The following is a 16,975-nucleotide window of genomic DNA, read 5'->3' as shown; positions in this document are numbered from 1 at the left end:
TAGTTGTGGCGCATGGGCTTTGTTGCTCCGCGGCATGTGGGATCTTCCCAGACCAGGGATCGAACCCGTGTCCCTTGCATTGGCAGGTGGATTCTTAACTACTGCGTCACCAGGGAAACCCTAATTACTTGTGATTTTTAAAAAAGGAAACTAAAGAAAAGCAGTTTTTGTTGTACTTTGTGCATTAATACGAAGATCCACATTGTGAACCAAAGGGAAGTATTCTGGTACTAAAAACTTCCAACTACTTCTGGTATTGCATGTGATTCCTTACTTAGTAAACAACAGATAATAAGGTAATGCAGAAAGACCTAGGGTAAAGAACAATCACAACAGTAATAGATCCAACTAAGAAAACTAAGAGAAATGGGGATTATTTAGTATGTCCATTTAAGTATACAGTAAATTGTTGCTGCCTGTAAAATATTGGAGAGTTAGGGAAGATACTCTTGCTAATTTTAACAGCAAGGGATGCTGGTTAAGCACAGCATATGTTATGGGAGCTTTTTAGTATCTACTTTTAGTACGTAGTAGCTTTTAGTATCCTGGTACTGGAGAAATACAAAAAATACTTTAAAGTGCCATGGCTAGAAATCAAATCCTAATCTAAGCTGCAAAAGGGAAAGTGTAATCAGGATCTTCTGGAGTAATTCTGGGTGGCCTTGGAACCCATCAGACTTCCATGAGAATCCTGGTTAAGTTTACAACGTTTGTGTTAAAGGGAATTTGCACCTTTATTTGGCGTGGATATGGCAGAGAGAGCCACTACCCCTGATTACATATAATTTGCCGCATATGCCCTCTTTCTACAGACTGATTTTTTTAATACCCTTGCAAACTGATAAAGAATGAAACCAAGCAAAGAATGATTAACAATTTTTTTAATGTAGAAGTTTTTAATTTTGATGAAGTCAGTTTATCAATATTTTCTTTTATGGTTAGAGCTTCCTGTGTCCTATCTAATAAATTTTTACCTACATCAAGGTCACAAAGATATGTTCTTACGTTTTCTTTTAGAAGCTTTATCATTTTAACTTTTTATTTAAGTCTGATTCATCTCTCACTTCACTTTTGTGTATGGTATGAGGTGTAGGGGTTTGAGGTTCAATCTCTCCCCTCCCCGTCCTCCATATAGATGTCCAGTGTTCCAGCACCATTTGTCAGAAAAACTTTCCTTTTCCTGTTGAATTGTTTTAGTGCCTTTGTCAAGAACAGTGTGACTGTAGGTGTGGGTCTCTTTCTGGGCTCTCTTCTGTACCATTGATTTGTCTATCCTTATGCCAATGCGGTAACATCTTGATTACTGAAACTTTTAGTTAGTCTTGAAATCAACGTAAACTCCAACTTTGGTCATCTTTTCCAAACTTGTTTGGACTACTCTAGATCCTTTGTATTTCCATAAAAATTTTATTTTATTTTTGGCTGTACTGGGTCTTCGTTGCTGTGCGCCGGCTTTCTCTAGTTGCGGTGAGTGGGGGCTACTCTTCGTTGCAGTGTGCGGGCTTCTCATTGCGGTGGCTTCTCTTGTTGCAGAGCACGGGCTCTAGGCACGCGGGCTTCAGTAGTTGTGGCTTGCGGGCTCTAGAGCGCAGGCTCAGTAGTTGTGGTGCACAGACTTAGTTGCTCCGCGGCATGTGGGATCTTCCCAGACCAGGTCTTGAACCCATGTTCCCTGCGTTGGCAGGTGGATTCTTAACCACTGCGCCACCAGGGAAGCCCTATTTTATTTTACTTTTTAAAAATATTTGTTTATTTGGTTGCACCGGGTCTTAGTTGCAGCAGGCAGGCTCCTTAGTTGTGGCTCACGGGCTCCTTAGTTGTGGCATGAGAGCTCTTAGTTGCGGCATGCATGTGGGATCTAGTTCCCTGACCAGGGATCGAACCCGGGCCCCCTGCATTGGGAGCATGGAGTCCCAACCACTGTGCCACCAGGGAAGTCCCCATATAAATTTTAGACGGAGATTGTTAGTTTCTTCAAAAACCCTTCTGGGAGTTGATTGAGAAATCTATAGGTGAATTAGGGGAGAATGTACATGAAGGATGTAACAGTAATACGTATATCTGACAAAAGAATTATATCTATGATACATCAAGGACTTCTATAACTCAGTAATAAGACTAAAATTTTCTCAAATGTGGTCAAAAAACTTTAACAGACATTTCACAAGGGAATTTATACAAATGGCCATTAAGCGTGTGAAACAGTGCTCAGCTTCATCAGTCATCGGGGATGTACAAATGAAAACCACAGTGAGATATAATACCAAGTGTTGACAAAGATGGGAAGCAACTAGAATTCTTGCTCGTTGGTGGGAGTGTAAAATAGTAGAACCACTTTGGAAAATTGCTTGGTGGTTTCTTATAAGGGTAAACATATACCTACCTATGACCTAGCAGTTCCATTGCTAGGAATTTAAATACCCAAAGAGAAACGAAAACCCAAATATCCATCAACAGGCGAATAGATAAACAGATTGTGGTTATATTCATTCTTGTCATGGAATCTGGTTCAGCAACAAAAAGGAGTGAACTATATGTAGTAACATGGATGAATCTCAAAAACATACTAAAAGAAAAAGAATCCAGACACAAAAGTATACATGCAGTATGATTCCCTTTATATAATAAATTTCTAGTCTTATAGCGGTTACAGGTGAGGTCTCAGGAGTCAGATTGTCTGGATTCAAATCCACATTCCCTATTAAGTGGTATGACCTTGAGCAAGTTACTTAACATGTGTAAGCCTTTGGTTCCTTATCTGTAAGTGGGATAATAATAGTAACAGTCTTTTTAAACAGAAAATTATCGGGTGGGTTCTGTGTGTTGGAGGTATTATGCTACTGTTAGAATTTTGTAAGAACCCTCTATATGAGATGTAAATTTGTAAAGTGTTGCAACTATTTTTCACAATTTATCATTTACTTTTTAACTATTTTTTTTATGTGCAGAAATGACACAGTTTAACATGTTTATTGAGGTATAATTCCCAGTTGATAAAATTCACCATTTAAAATGTATATGGTTTTAGTATATTCATTGGTTTTAATATGTTCACAGAGTTGCAACAGTTAATCTCAGTGTCAGTTTAGAACATTTTCGTCAGCCCCCAGAGAAACTCCTGCTTATTAGCAGTCACACCCCATTCCCCACTTACCCCTGTCCCAACCCCCTGTCCCACACAACCACTGATCATTTTTTTGTTTCTATGGAGCTGCCTTTCTGGATAGCTCATAAATGTAACCATACAGTATGAGGCCTTTGTTTACTGGCTTGTTTATTTAGCATAATATTTTCAAGGTTCATCTATGTTACAGCATCTGTTAGTATTCCATCTCTTTCTATTGACAAATAGTATTCCATTGTATGGATATACCACATGTTATTTATCCATTCATCAGTTCATGGACATTTGTGTTGTTTCCACCTTTTGGCTATTGTGAATATTACTATGAAGATTCATGTCTAAGTTTTTTTGTGGACCTATGTTTTCATTTCTCTTGGGTATACCTAGAAGTGGACTTGCTGGGTCAAAGGTTAACATGTTTAACCTTTTGAGAAACTGTCGGACTTTTCCCACATGGCTGCACCATTTTACATTCCCACTAGCAATGTATGAGTGTTCCAATTTCTCTACATCCTTGTCAACCCTTGTTACTATCTATCTTTTCTATTATAATCATTCTACTGGGTTTTGTTGTGGTTTTTAAAATAAATTTATTTATTTATTTATTTATTTTTCTATTTATTTATTTATGGCTGTGTTAGGTCTTTGTTGCTGTGCGCGGGCTTTCTCTAGTTGCGGTGAGCGGGGGCTACTCTTTGTTGCGGTGCTCAGGCTTCTCATTGTCGTGTCTTCTCTTGTTGTGGAGCATGGGCTCTAGGCACGCAGGCTTCAGTAGTTGTGGCACATGGGTTCGGTAGTTGTGGCTTGCAGGCTCTAGAGTGCAGGCTCAGTAGTTGTGGCACACGGGCTTAGTTGCTCCGTGGCATGTGGGATCTTCCCGGACCAGGGCTCGAACCCGTGTCCCCTGCATTGGCACGTGGATTCTTAACCACGGCGCCACCAGGGAAGCCCTTTATTGTGGTTTTGATTTGTATTTCCCTGATGGCTAATGATGTTAAATTATCTTTTCATGTGCTTATTAGCCATTGAAATAACCCCTTGGGAGAAATATCTATTCACATCCTTTGCCCATTCTTAATTAATTCATTTCTTAAAAAAAAAATTTTTGGCTGCGCCATGTGGCACGTGGGATCTTAGTTTCCTGACCAGGGATTGAACCCGCGTTCCCTGCGGTAGAAGTGCCAAGTCTTAACCACTGGACCGCTAGGGAAGTCCCCTTTGCCCATTTTTAAATTGGCTTACTTGTCTTTTTGTTACTGTGTTTTAAGAGCTTTTAAAAATATATTCTGGGTATCAGTCCCTTATCAGATATATGATTTGCAAATATTTCCTCCTATTTGTGAGTTTTCAATTTCTTGATAGTATCATTTACAGCACTAAAGATATTAAGTCCACTTTATCTGTTTTTCCGTTTGTTGATTTTGCTATTGGTATATTATCTAAGAAGCCATTACCTCATCCAAGGTCATGAAGATTTACCCTTATGTTTCCTTCTAAGAGTTTTATAGTTTTTGCTCTTAAATTTAGGTTTGTCATCTCTTTTGAGTTAATTTTTGTGTGTAGTGTAAGGAAGAGTTCCAACTTCATTCTTTTTGTATGTTACTGTACAGTTGTCATGGCACCATTTGTTGAAAAGGCTGTTCTTTCCCCATTGGATTATCTTGACACCCTTGTGGGACATCAGTTGACTATAAATGTAAGGGTTTATTTCTGGACTCTCAATTGTTCCACTGATTTATATTTCTAGCCTTACATCAGCACCACACATCTTAATACCTACTACAGCTGTGTAGTAAGTTTTTTTTTTTTTTTAAGTGAGTTCTGTCTCCACCTGTTTCTTTCTTTTTCTTTTTTTAAATTTATTTATTTTTATTTATTTTTGGCTGCGTTGGGTCTTCGTTGCTGCGCGCGGGCTTTCTCTAGTTGTGGTGAGCAGGGGCTATTCTTCGTTGCGGCGCGCGGGCTTCTCATTGCGGCGGCTTCTCTTGTTGTGGAGCATGGGCTCTAGGCGCGTGGGCTTCAGTAGTTGTGGCATGCGGGCTCTAGAGCGCAGGCTCAGTAGTTGTGGTGCATGGGCTTAGCTGCTTCATGGCATGTAGAATCTTACTGGACCAGGGCTCGAACCCGTGTCCCCTGCATTGGCAGGTGGATTCTTAACCACTGCGCCACCAGGGAAGCCCCGTGTAGTAAGTTTTGAATCAGAAGTATGAATCCTCCAACTTTGTCATTTTCAAGATTGTTTTGGCTGTCCTAGGTCCCTTGCATTTCCATATGAATTTTATTTTATTTTTATTTATTCTTTTGGCCATGCCGTGGCTTGCAGGATCTTAGCTCCCTGACCAGGGATAGAAACCAGGTCACAGCAGTGAAAGTGCTGAGTCTTAACCACTGGACCACCAGGGAATTCCCTGAATTTTATTTTATTTTTTTAAAACTTATTTATTCATTTTTGGCTGCATTGGGTCCTTGTTGCTGCGTGCGGGCCTCCTTTAGTTGCAGTGAGCGGGGGCCACTCCTCGCTGCAGTGCGCGGGCTTCTCATTGTGGTGGCTTCTCCCGTTGCGGAGCATGGGCTCCAGGCGTGCGGGCTTCAGTAGTTGTGGCTCTCAGGCTCAGTAGTTGTGCCTTGTGGGCTCCAGAGCGCAAGCTCAGCAGTTGTGGTGTGCGGGCTTAGCTGCTCCACAGCATGTGGGATCTTCCCGGACCAGGGCTCGAACCTGTGTCCCCTGCACTGGCAGGCGGATTCCCAACCACTGTGCCACCAGGGAAGCCTCTCCCTGAATTTTAGAATCAGCTTGTCTATTTCTGCAAAAAAACTCAGCTTGGATTATGATATTTTGATAGGAATTACATTTGATTTGTATATTTTTGAAATGTTAAAAATGTTAAATCATTTGATCCATGACCCATGGGATGTCTTTATTTATTTAGTTCTTTAATTTCTTTCAACAATGTCTTGTAGTTCTTTGGTTAAGTATTTTGTTCTTTTTGATGATATTTTAAATGGAATTATTTTCTTAATTTCATTTTCAGATTGTTCATTACTAGTGTATAGAAATATAATTGATTTTTGTATATTGATATTGTATCCTACAAGATTACTGAGCTTATTTATTAGTGCTAATCATTTTTTTTAGTGCATTCCTTAGGATTATCTATCTGTGTACAAGATCATGTCATCTATAAATAGAGATAGTTTTACTTCTTTCTTTCCAATCTGGGTTCCTGCACTCTCTCCCTCCCTCCCGTCCTTCCTTTTCCTATTTGCCCTGGCTAGAATTTTCAGTCAGTTTTGAATAGAGGTTGTGAAAGCAGACAGCCATGTCTTGTTCCTGATCTTAAGGGGGATAGCATTGTCTTTCACTATTAGGTCTGGTGTTAGCCATGAGTTTGTCATAAATGTCCTTTATCAGGTTGAGGGAGATCTCTTCCTTTTTTTTTTTTAATTTTATTTTTTGGCCACACCGTGTGGCATGTGGGATCTTAGTTCCCCAACCAGGGATCAGACCCGTGCCCCCTGCAGTGGAAGGGCGGAGTCTTAACCACTAGACCATCAGGGAAGTCCCGAGGGAGTTCCCTTCTGTTCCTAGTTTATTGAGTGTTTTTATTTTGGAATGGTGTTGGATTTTGTCAAATCATTTTTCTGTTTCTGTTGAGATGATCAAGTGGGTTTTATGCTTTAGTGCAGTATAGCATATTGACTGATTTGCAGATATTACACCAACCTTGCATTCTTAGGATAAATTCTACCTTAGTAATGGTGTATTATTCCTTTTATATGCTGCTGCATTCAGCATATAATACAGTTGACTCTTGAACAACGTGGGTTTGAATTGCATGGGTCTGCTTATATGTGGATTGTTTTTCAATAACTGCTTACTGCACCATCTATGGTTGGTTGAATCCATGAATGCAGAATTGTGGATGTGGAACCTTAGTTATGGAACTGCGCATATGGAGGGCTGACTGTAAAGTTATATGTGGATTTTCAACTGCAAGGAGGGTCAGTGCCCCAAACCCCCATGTTGTTCAAGGGTCACCTGTATTTTGTTGAGGATTTTTGTGTCTGTATTAAAAGGGATATTAGTCTGTATAGTCATCCCTCGGTATCCATGGGGAATTGGTTCCAGGACCCCCTGCAGATACCAAAATTTGTGGAAGCTCAAGTCCTTTATATAAAATGGTAGAGTCAGCTCTCCATATCTGTGGGCTCTGCATCTGTGGATATGGAGGGCTGACTGTAGTTTTCTCTTGATGTCTTTGCCTGGTTTTGAAATCAAGGTAATGCTGGTGTCATAGAGTTTTCTTTTCTGTTATTTGGAAGAGTTTGCGAAGGATTGGTATTAATTCTACTTTAAATGTTCGGTAAAATTCACCGGTAGAGCAATTAGGCATGGGCTTTTCTTTGTGGGGAGTTGGAAGCATTAAATTTTAGATGATTGTATTCATCACACTTCTCATTTTCTGTTCATTTGATCATACAGAAGGATCCATATCCTAACCTGCTGTTTCCTCATTCAGAGTTGTAGGTGTTTGTAAATAATGCAGATTCCTCACTGAACATTAAACATAGTCTGACACTCATGAGTAATACTTTTTTCCTGAACTCCCATGGCACTTTATCTCTACATCTCTTAAGTGACTTCCCATGTGTGGTTTTTATTGTGGTTATTTATGTTTGAGCCTTAAATTCCCTATTAGACTAAATTCTCTGAAGGAAATATCTTTTTCTACACTACACTTAGAGTTCAGCAATTGAATAGCTGAATGAGTGAAATGTTGCTTTAATATTCATGTGAAAATAGCATCTCCATTCTTTTTTTGGTCTTATTTCTGTCTTTTAAAATATTATGGAGTTTATTTATTTGGCCTGATCATGCTATTTGTGCCATAGCTCTGCAAATTATCAGTGTAGCCTGTGGCTCTGATTCAGTAAATCACATTCAGTCGTAATAGGTTTGGGTTACAGATTGCCTGAGTTATGGGGGAGTGCAGGTGGGAAAGCCAGTTATTTTGTTACCTTAATACTTGGCCTTTTATGTGAGCTACAGCCTATAACCTGCTACAGACTGTCTTTAGTCCTTTAAATGCTTTAAAGCTATAGTTGTTCTCACAAGAGCTGTACCTTTACTCAGCCTTTTCTGTGCTAGTATTGATAAATTTAGGAATTACTTCTTTTTTTTAAATTTATTTTTATTTAATTTTTTTTTATTTTTGGCTGCACTGGGTCTTCGTTGCTGTGCGCCGGCTTTCTCTAGTTGTGGAGAGTGGGGGCTACTCTTCCTTGCGGTGCACGGGCTTCTCATTGCGGTGGCTTCTCCTGTTGTGGAGCACGGGCTCTAGAGAGCAGGCTCAGTAGTTGTGGCACATGGGCTCAGTAGTTGTGGCTCGCGGGCTCTAGAGCGCAGGCTCAGTAGTTGTGGCGCACGGGTTTAGTTGCTCCGCGGCATGTGGGATCTTCCCGGACCAGGGCTCGAACCCCTGTCCCCTGCATCGGCAGGCGGATTCTTAACCACTGCACCACCAGGGAAGCCAGGAATTACTTCTTAAAGGCAGTTATGCTTGAACTCTCTTTAGATATCTGACTAATTCAGTGATTCTCAATCTGGTCTTCTCTGAGATATTTCAATGAGTATTTTGCGTAGAATGGTCAAATAAGTTGGGGATTCCTCTTGGAGAGAGACTAAGAGCACGTTAGCATATTGAAGACTAAAGAATCTTAAGTCTGACTTCAGTGCATTAATATTTTTAATATTCATGGTCATTTGTTAATATCTTGAGGTTGTACTCAGAGAAGCAAACTTTGGGAAATGCTTCTCTAAATGATTGGTATGAAACCAATTTGGGGTAGCATTTATAAAGAGAAATCAGAAGTGAAAATAGAGTTAAGTTTGGAAAGTCTAAATGTGTAGGTCTTAGGACAAATACTTAATGGTCATAATTGTGACTGAGTATTTTATTAGGTGGTCATGATATATCATGTTCTTAACCATTGCTGTTAGGAAAAAAAGATTAAAAAAAATTAAAATCCAAAGTAAAATCAGTTTCTTAGACTAGGCTACCGTTTGAACGGTGCCTCTTAGCTCATCTCTATTCAGAGATAGGATGGCTTTCCCTCCAAGTAGGTATCTTTGTTAGGCTTTTCATTTGGAGGAAGACGGAAAGTCTGTCCTCAGCTAAGAATTGGCAGTTGATGCAGGTGTCCTTCAGGTTCTTGTCTAGAAGTAACACCTTGATCTCTCACCTCCCCATATTTATCTAGACTTGCCTGAGAGACAAATTTTAAGGAGGATTCCCTGAAAGATACTCAGTTCATGCATTCTCCTGTTCTTGTTCAACAAGGATGGATAATGAATGATTGAACACATTCTGCTTAAGTTACCCGACTTTTGTTATCTTTTGATTTGTCTTATTTAAACTTTTGTCCCCAAATCATGTGTCCAGGATATGAGTAGAGACCTATGGTCATTGACTACAGATTGTCTTTATACAGAAAGTAACATTAGAACTAGAGTTTTGTAGCCTTGACATTTAAGACTGTGCTTTGAAAAGCAAATTAATATGGTCATTTGTAAATATCAGAACCAAATAGATTCATGAGATAGGGACTCTTTGCCCACATAGTTTAGTAAGTTTGTTTAGTAAGGGAGCTAAGGTATGCGTGTATACAGTTAATAGACTGTAAGATCATAGAAGTGCCATGCTTTCCATAAATAACCATACAGATGTTCAAAGAAGAGAATAGTCTTAGCTAAGAATAATCTAAAAGTGTTTCCTGGAACAGTGTATCTCATTTTGTCTTTGAAGGATTTCATTTCAGCTTGGTGAGACTTTTCTTACAGAGACGTTATTCATAGGATAAGGGCAAGACAGAATCCATAAAGGCATAGCAGTAATTAGAGAGTGCAGAGCATTTCAGTCCAGGACCATATATGGATACAGGTAGGTAAGTCTGATACATGTGAGTATGATTTGAAGGCAGACACTTTACCATGGATATCAAGCTTAGTCAGGGGACCTGAAGGGTGATCACAGTCCAGTTGCAGGATAATCAGAATTAAAGAGCCAGAGTTCAGGGTATGGACCAGGCCAATCAATGGTGAATTGCTCTAACATCATGTATTAATCCTTTGAAACGGCAGTAAGAGCCTGTGGTTGGATGAGTTTTAAAGAGCTCTTCACGTGAATATTGGGATGGATCTGAGAGGAAGTTAAGAGACATTTTCAGGGTATTCTTAATTTGTGTTGAGTATAGGGAAATAGTAAAATTGGAAAAGTAGCTTGAAGCCAGATGATAAAGGTCTTTGAATCTCAGGTTGAGGAATTTAGACTTCATTGGATTTTGGAAAGCTGTTGCGGGATAACAGCATAATCAGAGTGATGTTTTGGGAATACTGATCTGGAAGTAGCTGCAAAGATGGATCAGAGGGAGAAGTACCTGGAGGTGGGAAGCCAGATTAGGAAGCAGTAGTTTGGGTGTGTGAGTACATGTGAATGTACTTAATGCCACTGAATTTTCTACTTACAAATGATTAAAATGGTAACTTTTATGTTACGTATATTTTACGACAGTAAAAATCTAATCAAACACTTTAAAAATATTCCTTGACTCTCCAGATATCATCATAAGACTTCTTCTTGTGGAGATATGTCAAGAACTTCATGCACCTCCTCCTTTAGCCTTGTGGAAATAAGAAAGTGCTATTTCATGGTTGCTGTTTCAACTATCAATGGTGATACGCTACAAAGGTGATTCTGGGAGAATCAGAATATAGGATTGATGTGTACTTGGTGTCACAGGGGGCACATTGAGCATTGTAAGACCATACAAGTAACTGTTCTTTCCTGGACAAATTGGTTTTGACTTCATGTTATTATGCAGCCCAGATACTGAGGAATTATTTTAAAAAGTAGTTCCTTTTGAATCACCCAGTATTTCTTTGTAGTCATACCTTCATACCGCCTTAATTAGGACCATTTTTATTATCAGCTAAATTAAGTAGAGCATAATATCAATTTTTTTCAATAAATTTATTTTATTTTATTATTATTATTTTTATTTGTGGCTGCACTGGGTCCTTGTCGTTGCACGCGGGCTTCCTCTAGTTGCGGCAAGCGGGGGCTACTCTTTGTTGCAGCGCGCGAGCTTCTCATTGCGGTGGCTTCTCTTGTTGTGGAGCACGGGCTCTAGGCACGCGGGCTTCAGTAGTTGTGGCATGCAAGATCAGTAGTTGAGGCTCGCAGGCTCTAGAGCACAGGCTCAGTAGTGGCACACGGGCCTAGTGGCTCCACGGCATGTGGGATCTTCCCGCACCAGGGCTCAAACCCGTGTCCCCTGCATTGGCAGGCGGATTCCTAACCACTGTGCCACCAGGGAAGCCTGAGCATAATATCAGTTATTTTGTAATAAAATCTTAGGAGGGTGCCAAGCAACAATTTTTTTTCTTTTTTTTTTATTGAACTATAGATGATTTACAATATTGTGTTAGTTTCAGGTGTACAGCATAGTGGTTCAGTTACACATACACACACAATAAATCCTTGTTGTTTATCTATTTTAATATAGTGGTGTGTATCTGTTAATCCCATACTCCAGACTTATCCCCCTCCCCCCTTTCCCCTTTGGTAACCATAAGTTTGTTTTCTATGTCTGTGAGTCTGTTTTTGTTTTGTAAATAAGTTCATTTGTATTATTTTTTAGATTCCATGTATAGTGATGGCATATAATATTTGTCTTTCTCTATTTGACTTCACTAGTATGATAATCTTTAGGTCCATCCATGTTGCTGCAAATAGCAATATTTCACTCTTTTTCTGGCTGAATAATATTCCATTGTTTATGTATACTACATCTTCTTTATCCATTCATCTGTTGCTTCCATGTCTTGGCTATTATAAATAGTGCTACTATGAACATTGGGGTGCATGTATCTTTTCGAATTAGAGTTTTTGTCTTTTCTGGATATATGCCCAAGAGTGGGATTGCTGGATTATATGGTAACTTTATTTTTAGTTTTTTTAGTTTTTTTTTTTTTTTAGTTTTAGCTTTTTAAGGAACCTCCATCCAACAGTGTAGGAGGGTTCCCTTTTCTCCACACCCCCTCCAGCATTTATTATTTGTAGACTTTTTGATGATGGCCATTCTGATGGGTATGAGGTGATACCTCATTGTAGTTTTGATTTGCATTTCTCCAATAATTAGCATTGTTGAGCATCTTTTCGTGTTCCTGTTGGCCATCTGTATGCCTTCTTTGGAGAAATGTCTATTTAGGTCTTCCAAGCAGCAATTTTATATGCTTTAATTTGTATGTATGTGTATCAAGATGAATTATATGTATTCTCTAAGATAGTTTTGCTTTATTTTTAAAACCAAGTTTCTTTGAAATCTTCTGGAATGGGTACCTGTTAGGTCTCATTTTGAAAAGTAGAATTTATTGAAGTCCTTTATAAAAGACTTTTATTAAAAAGTCTTTTATAAAGACTTTTATAAAAAATATTTAAAGTATTTTTTTTTAATTTATTTATTTAGTTAGTTTTGGCTGTGCTGGGTCTTCATTGCTGCGCGCGGGCTTTCTTTCTAGTTGCGGCGAGCAGGGGCTACTCTTCCTTGCAGTGTGTGGGCTTCTCATTGCAGTGGCCTCTCTTGTTGTGGAGCACGGGCTCTAGGTGCACGGGCTTCAGTAGCTGTGGCTCACGGTCTCTAGAGTGCAGGCTCAGTAGTTGTGGCGCATGGAGCTGCATGTGGGTTCCTCCTGGACCAGGGCTCGAACCCGTATCCCCTGCATTGGCAGGCGGATTCTCAACCACTGCACCACCAGGGAAGCCCTAAAGTATTTTTTAACCTTCTTTTTTCTTTAACTGTTCCCAAGATTGATATTTTATATACCATGAAATTTACCTCATTTAAGTGTACAATTCAATGATTTTTAGCAAAATTACAAAATTGTGCAAACATCACCACAATGTGGTTTTACATTTCTACCTCCCCTAAAAAAGATCTCTAGTATCCATTGGTAGTTACTCCCCCTTTGTACCCCCAGTGAACCACTGATCTACTTTTGGTCTCTATAGATTTCCTTTTCTGGGTATTTCATATAAATGGAATTCTACAGTATGTGGTCTTTTGTGTCTGGCTTCTTTTACTTAACATAAAATTTTGAGGTTTGTTCATGTTATTGCATGTATCAATTGTTTATTCCTTTTTATTGCTGAATAGTATTCTGTTGTCCAGACATACCATATTTTGTTTATCCATTCACCATTTGATGGACATTTAGATTATTTCACTTTTTGACTTATGAATAATAACTGCTGTGAACATTCACATAAAAGGCTTTGAGTGGTGGACATGTGTTTTTATTTCTCTTGAATAGATAACTAGGAGAGGAAGTGCTAAGTCATATGGTAACTATATTCAAATTTTCAATCAACTGCCAAACTTTTCTATAGTGGCTATAATATTTTACATTTTCACCAGCAATGTATGAGGGTTTCAGTTCCACATCTTCCCCAACAATTGTTATTGTCTTTTTACTGTAGCTGTTCTAGTGGGTATAAAGTGGTATCCCTCTGTAATTTTAATTTGCAATTTTTGATGTTGAGCATCTCCATGTGCCTGTTAAGCCATTTGTATATCTTCTTTGGTAAAATGTCTGTTCAAAGTCTTTTGCCCATTTTTTAGTTGAGTTATCTTTTTACTGAGTTGTAAGAGTTCTAAAGACATATCTAAAGTCATGAGGATTTTTTTTTTCTTGTAGAAGTTTTATATTTTGGGGTTTTACACCTGGGTCTCTGATCCATTTTGAGTTAATTTTTGTGCATGGTATGAGATAATGGTTTAAATTCAACTTTTATATGTGCTATATATTCAGTTGTCCAGCACAATTTATTGACGACTGTCCTTTCCCCCATTGAAATTGCCTTGGCACCTTCATTGAAAATTAATTGACCATAAATGTAAGGGTTTATTTCTGGATTTTTCAGCTCTATTTCATTGGTCTATGTGGTTATCCTTATGCCAGTACCACACTGTCCTGGTGACTGTAGCTTTATGTTATATTTAAAATCAGAAAGTATAAGTGAGTAAGCCCTGTACTTTTTCAAAATTATTTTGAGTATTCTAATTCTTTTGTGTGTCCATATAAATTTAATAATCAGCTTGTCAATTTCTGGGAAAAAAAAAAGAAAAGCCTGCTAGGATTTTAATAGGGATTATGTTGAATCTGTGGCTCAATTGGGAGAGAATTTTTAACATTCTCTTAAGGAGAAAGATTGTATTAGGAAATTTTAAAAATCTGTAATAAAAAGAGAAGACAACTCAAGATAAAGATGTTCTGGTTTCCTTTAAAGATTATACCTTAATTTATTAGATTATAAACTTTTACAAGTAATTTACTATTTATTGAGCACTCACTGTATGTCAGATGGTGGGCTAATTGCTCTGTGTTGTCCCATTATTTAATCTTGGCTCAACCCCTTAACTCTTTAAAAATAACCAGTTATAAGGTAGAAGATGTTACATGAAAGACAGTTGGGGGGAAGGTTGTTACACTGATTGGTTCTCTAGTGAAGACGTTTTGAGTCTAACATTGTCCTTAACAACATAAGGTAGCAAAGAGAATGCTCAGGTTTCTCACCCTCACTTTTATTCTCTTTGCTCCAGTTTTCTGAATCATCTCTAAATCTTTTTACTTTATGACATGTTTATAAGGGATTGTAAAATACTCTGCCAGTATATCTATTCCCTTGTAAGTGGACTACCTCACACATATGTATGAATGTAAATACAAAGTGAAAAAGGGAGCAGCTGTTTTGAAGGGTGATGCTGAGAACATGTGCTCCTCTATGAGGTGTACAGCAGTGAACTTGTGGTACAGATTTGGATAGTTGTGAGTAATTATTAATTGTAAGATGAAAGAGAATTGAGTATAAATTTTAAGGCACTGCTTCAGAAAAGTATCATGAATTTTCATTGTGACAGGTGACAGTATTTCTATAGTTTGGTGTTTTTCTCATCCTTTTAACTTCTGCATTTGCATTAGGAGGCAGTGCCTAACAAGAGCTTTATCATGGTCTTTCTATAGACTGCTGTATTCTCTTCTTGTGTCTAGAAGGTCTGATTTCTCTTCACATTGATAGCAAGCAGGCAAAATAAAGGGAGAATGAATAGCATTTCATCTTTCACTACTCATCTCCATTCTGCAGCCGTGCAGTCGGAAACCCTTGTGCATGAAGACAGATTTGTTCTATGGCCTCGGAGTTGGGTGCCGGGGACGATGGCGGCTTCACTGAGCTGGCAAAGCCCCTCTATCTTCAGTACCTGGAGAGGGCCCTCCGGTTGGACCATTTCCTGCGACAAACATCAGCCATCTTCAACAGGAATATTTCTAGGTATGGCATTCCGTCTTCCCAATATAACGTTTCCCCACATTTCTGATTCCCATTATTCCTGTAGATTTTATGGTTTAAGTATCTTATGGGTTTTGGGATGTTTGATTTTTTTTTTTTCCTTCTTTCTGTCAAATAAAATACAGTCAGCTTAATCAAAGGATCAATTTCTTCTGTAAAGTGTTCAGTCTACTAACCATAAATTATAATATTTTGCTGGGTCAGCTGTTATTGTGGATTCACCATTCTTCAATTTATAGTGATGAAAGTGAAGATGGACTGGATGACAATAATCCTTTATTACCCCAATCTGGGGATCCCTTGATACAAGTTAAGGAAGAACCTCCAAATTCATTGCTTGGTGAGACTTCCGGAGCAAGTAGTTCTGGAATGTTAAACACATACTCATTGAATGGAGTTCTACAGTCAGGTCAGTGTGGTGTGAAATCCCTCTTTGGACTGTCAGTTCTTTTGGGGCAGGTGTCCTTTCATTTTTTTTATTCTTTATGTTTCTTTACACAGAAACAAAATCTGACAAAGGGAATTTATATAACTTCTCTAAGTTGAAGAAAAGCAGAAAGTGGCTAAAGGTAAGAGATAAGGCAGAATGTTTATAATTCAAATAACCTACTAAAATTACAAATAGAAGGATAAGTTACTGACTAATTATGGCACATTGGCAGAGATTTTCCTAGACATGAGTCTTTTATTCTGGGTGTGGTTTTTCAAGAGATTATAAGAGAAAAATCTAGAGGACTCAACGAAGTTCATTTTAGCAAACATTTTTGGGAATGAAGCCCTATACTGAGCGAGGGAGTACAGAAATATATCAGATAAGATCCTTGCTCTCACTGGCTTGTAATCAGGATTATTAATCTATTTTTTTTATTAGTCACTGAGTAGTTCATTCATTCAACAGATGTTGATTGGCGCATACTGCCTTGGGAGATACTGTTGTAGATAGATAGGGTTCCTGCCCTGAGGAGCTTACCCTGAGGAGCTTACACTCTAATGTAGGGAGGCAGTGAGTAAGTCTGTAAATAAATAAATAGTTTCTTTAAAGAGGTAACATTTCAACTGATTGCTGAATGATCAGAAGGAACTATGTGAAGGTTTAAGATAAGAGCATTTCAATCAGAAGGACCGATGGTAGAAGTCCTGAGAAAGGAAGCAACTTGGTATGTTTGGGGAAGAAAGGAGGTTGGTATAGCTGGAGCACAGTAAATGAGAAGATAGTAGAAACTGAGGTTATTAGCTGATCACATTGGGCCTTGTACACTATGTTACGGAATTTGTATTTTAACTCTTGTTACAGTGCTAAGCAATTAGAGTGTTTGTTAGCAAGGCAGTGACAATCTCATTTATACTCTTACAAGATTACTGTCATTAGCTAGACTGAATTAAGGATAGCATTTCTTTTATTGAAACTAATTATTTCTCTATTTTATACTTTTTTTATGAAGAG

At 38.4% G+C, this 16,975-nt stretch overlaps 1 protein-coding gene across 2 annotated transcripts in view; it reads left to right on the top strand.

Annotated features, from left to right (window-relative positions):
- Positions 1 to 16,975, top strand: part of INO80 (INO80 complex ATPase subunit) — a 128,473-nt gene that overhangs the window by 11,574 nt on the left and 99,924 nt on the right. For both annotated transcript variants that reach the window (XM_068549560.1, XM_068549550.1), the window contains exons 2-4: positions 15,328 to 15,513; positions 15,771 to 15,940; positions 16,033 to 16,100. In XM_068549560.1, the coding sequence (XP_068405661.1) occupies positions 15,371 to 15,513; positions 15,771 to 15,940; positions 16,033 to 16,100 (381 nt within the window). In that variant the 5' untranslated portion in view covers positions 15,328 to 15,370. The remainder of the gene's footprint in view (positions 1 to 15,327; positions 15,514 to 15,770; positions 15,941 to 16,032; positions 16,101 to 16,975) is intronic.

The sequence above is a fragment of the Eschrichtius robustus genome, chromosome 1 (assembly GCF_028021215.1).
Source record: "Eschrichtius robustus isolate mEscRob2 chromosome 1, mEscRob2.pri, whole genome shotgun sequence".
NCBI lineage: Eukaryota > Metazoa > Chordata > Mammalia > Artiodactyla > Eschrichtiidae > Eschrichtius > Eschrichtius robustus.
This window is presented reverse-complemented; position numbering and strand designations above follow the sequence as displayed.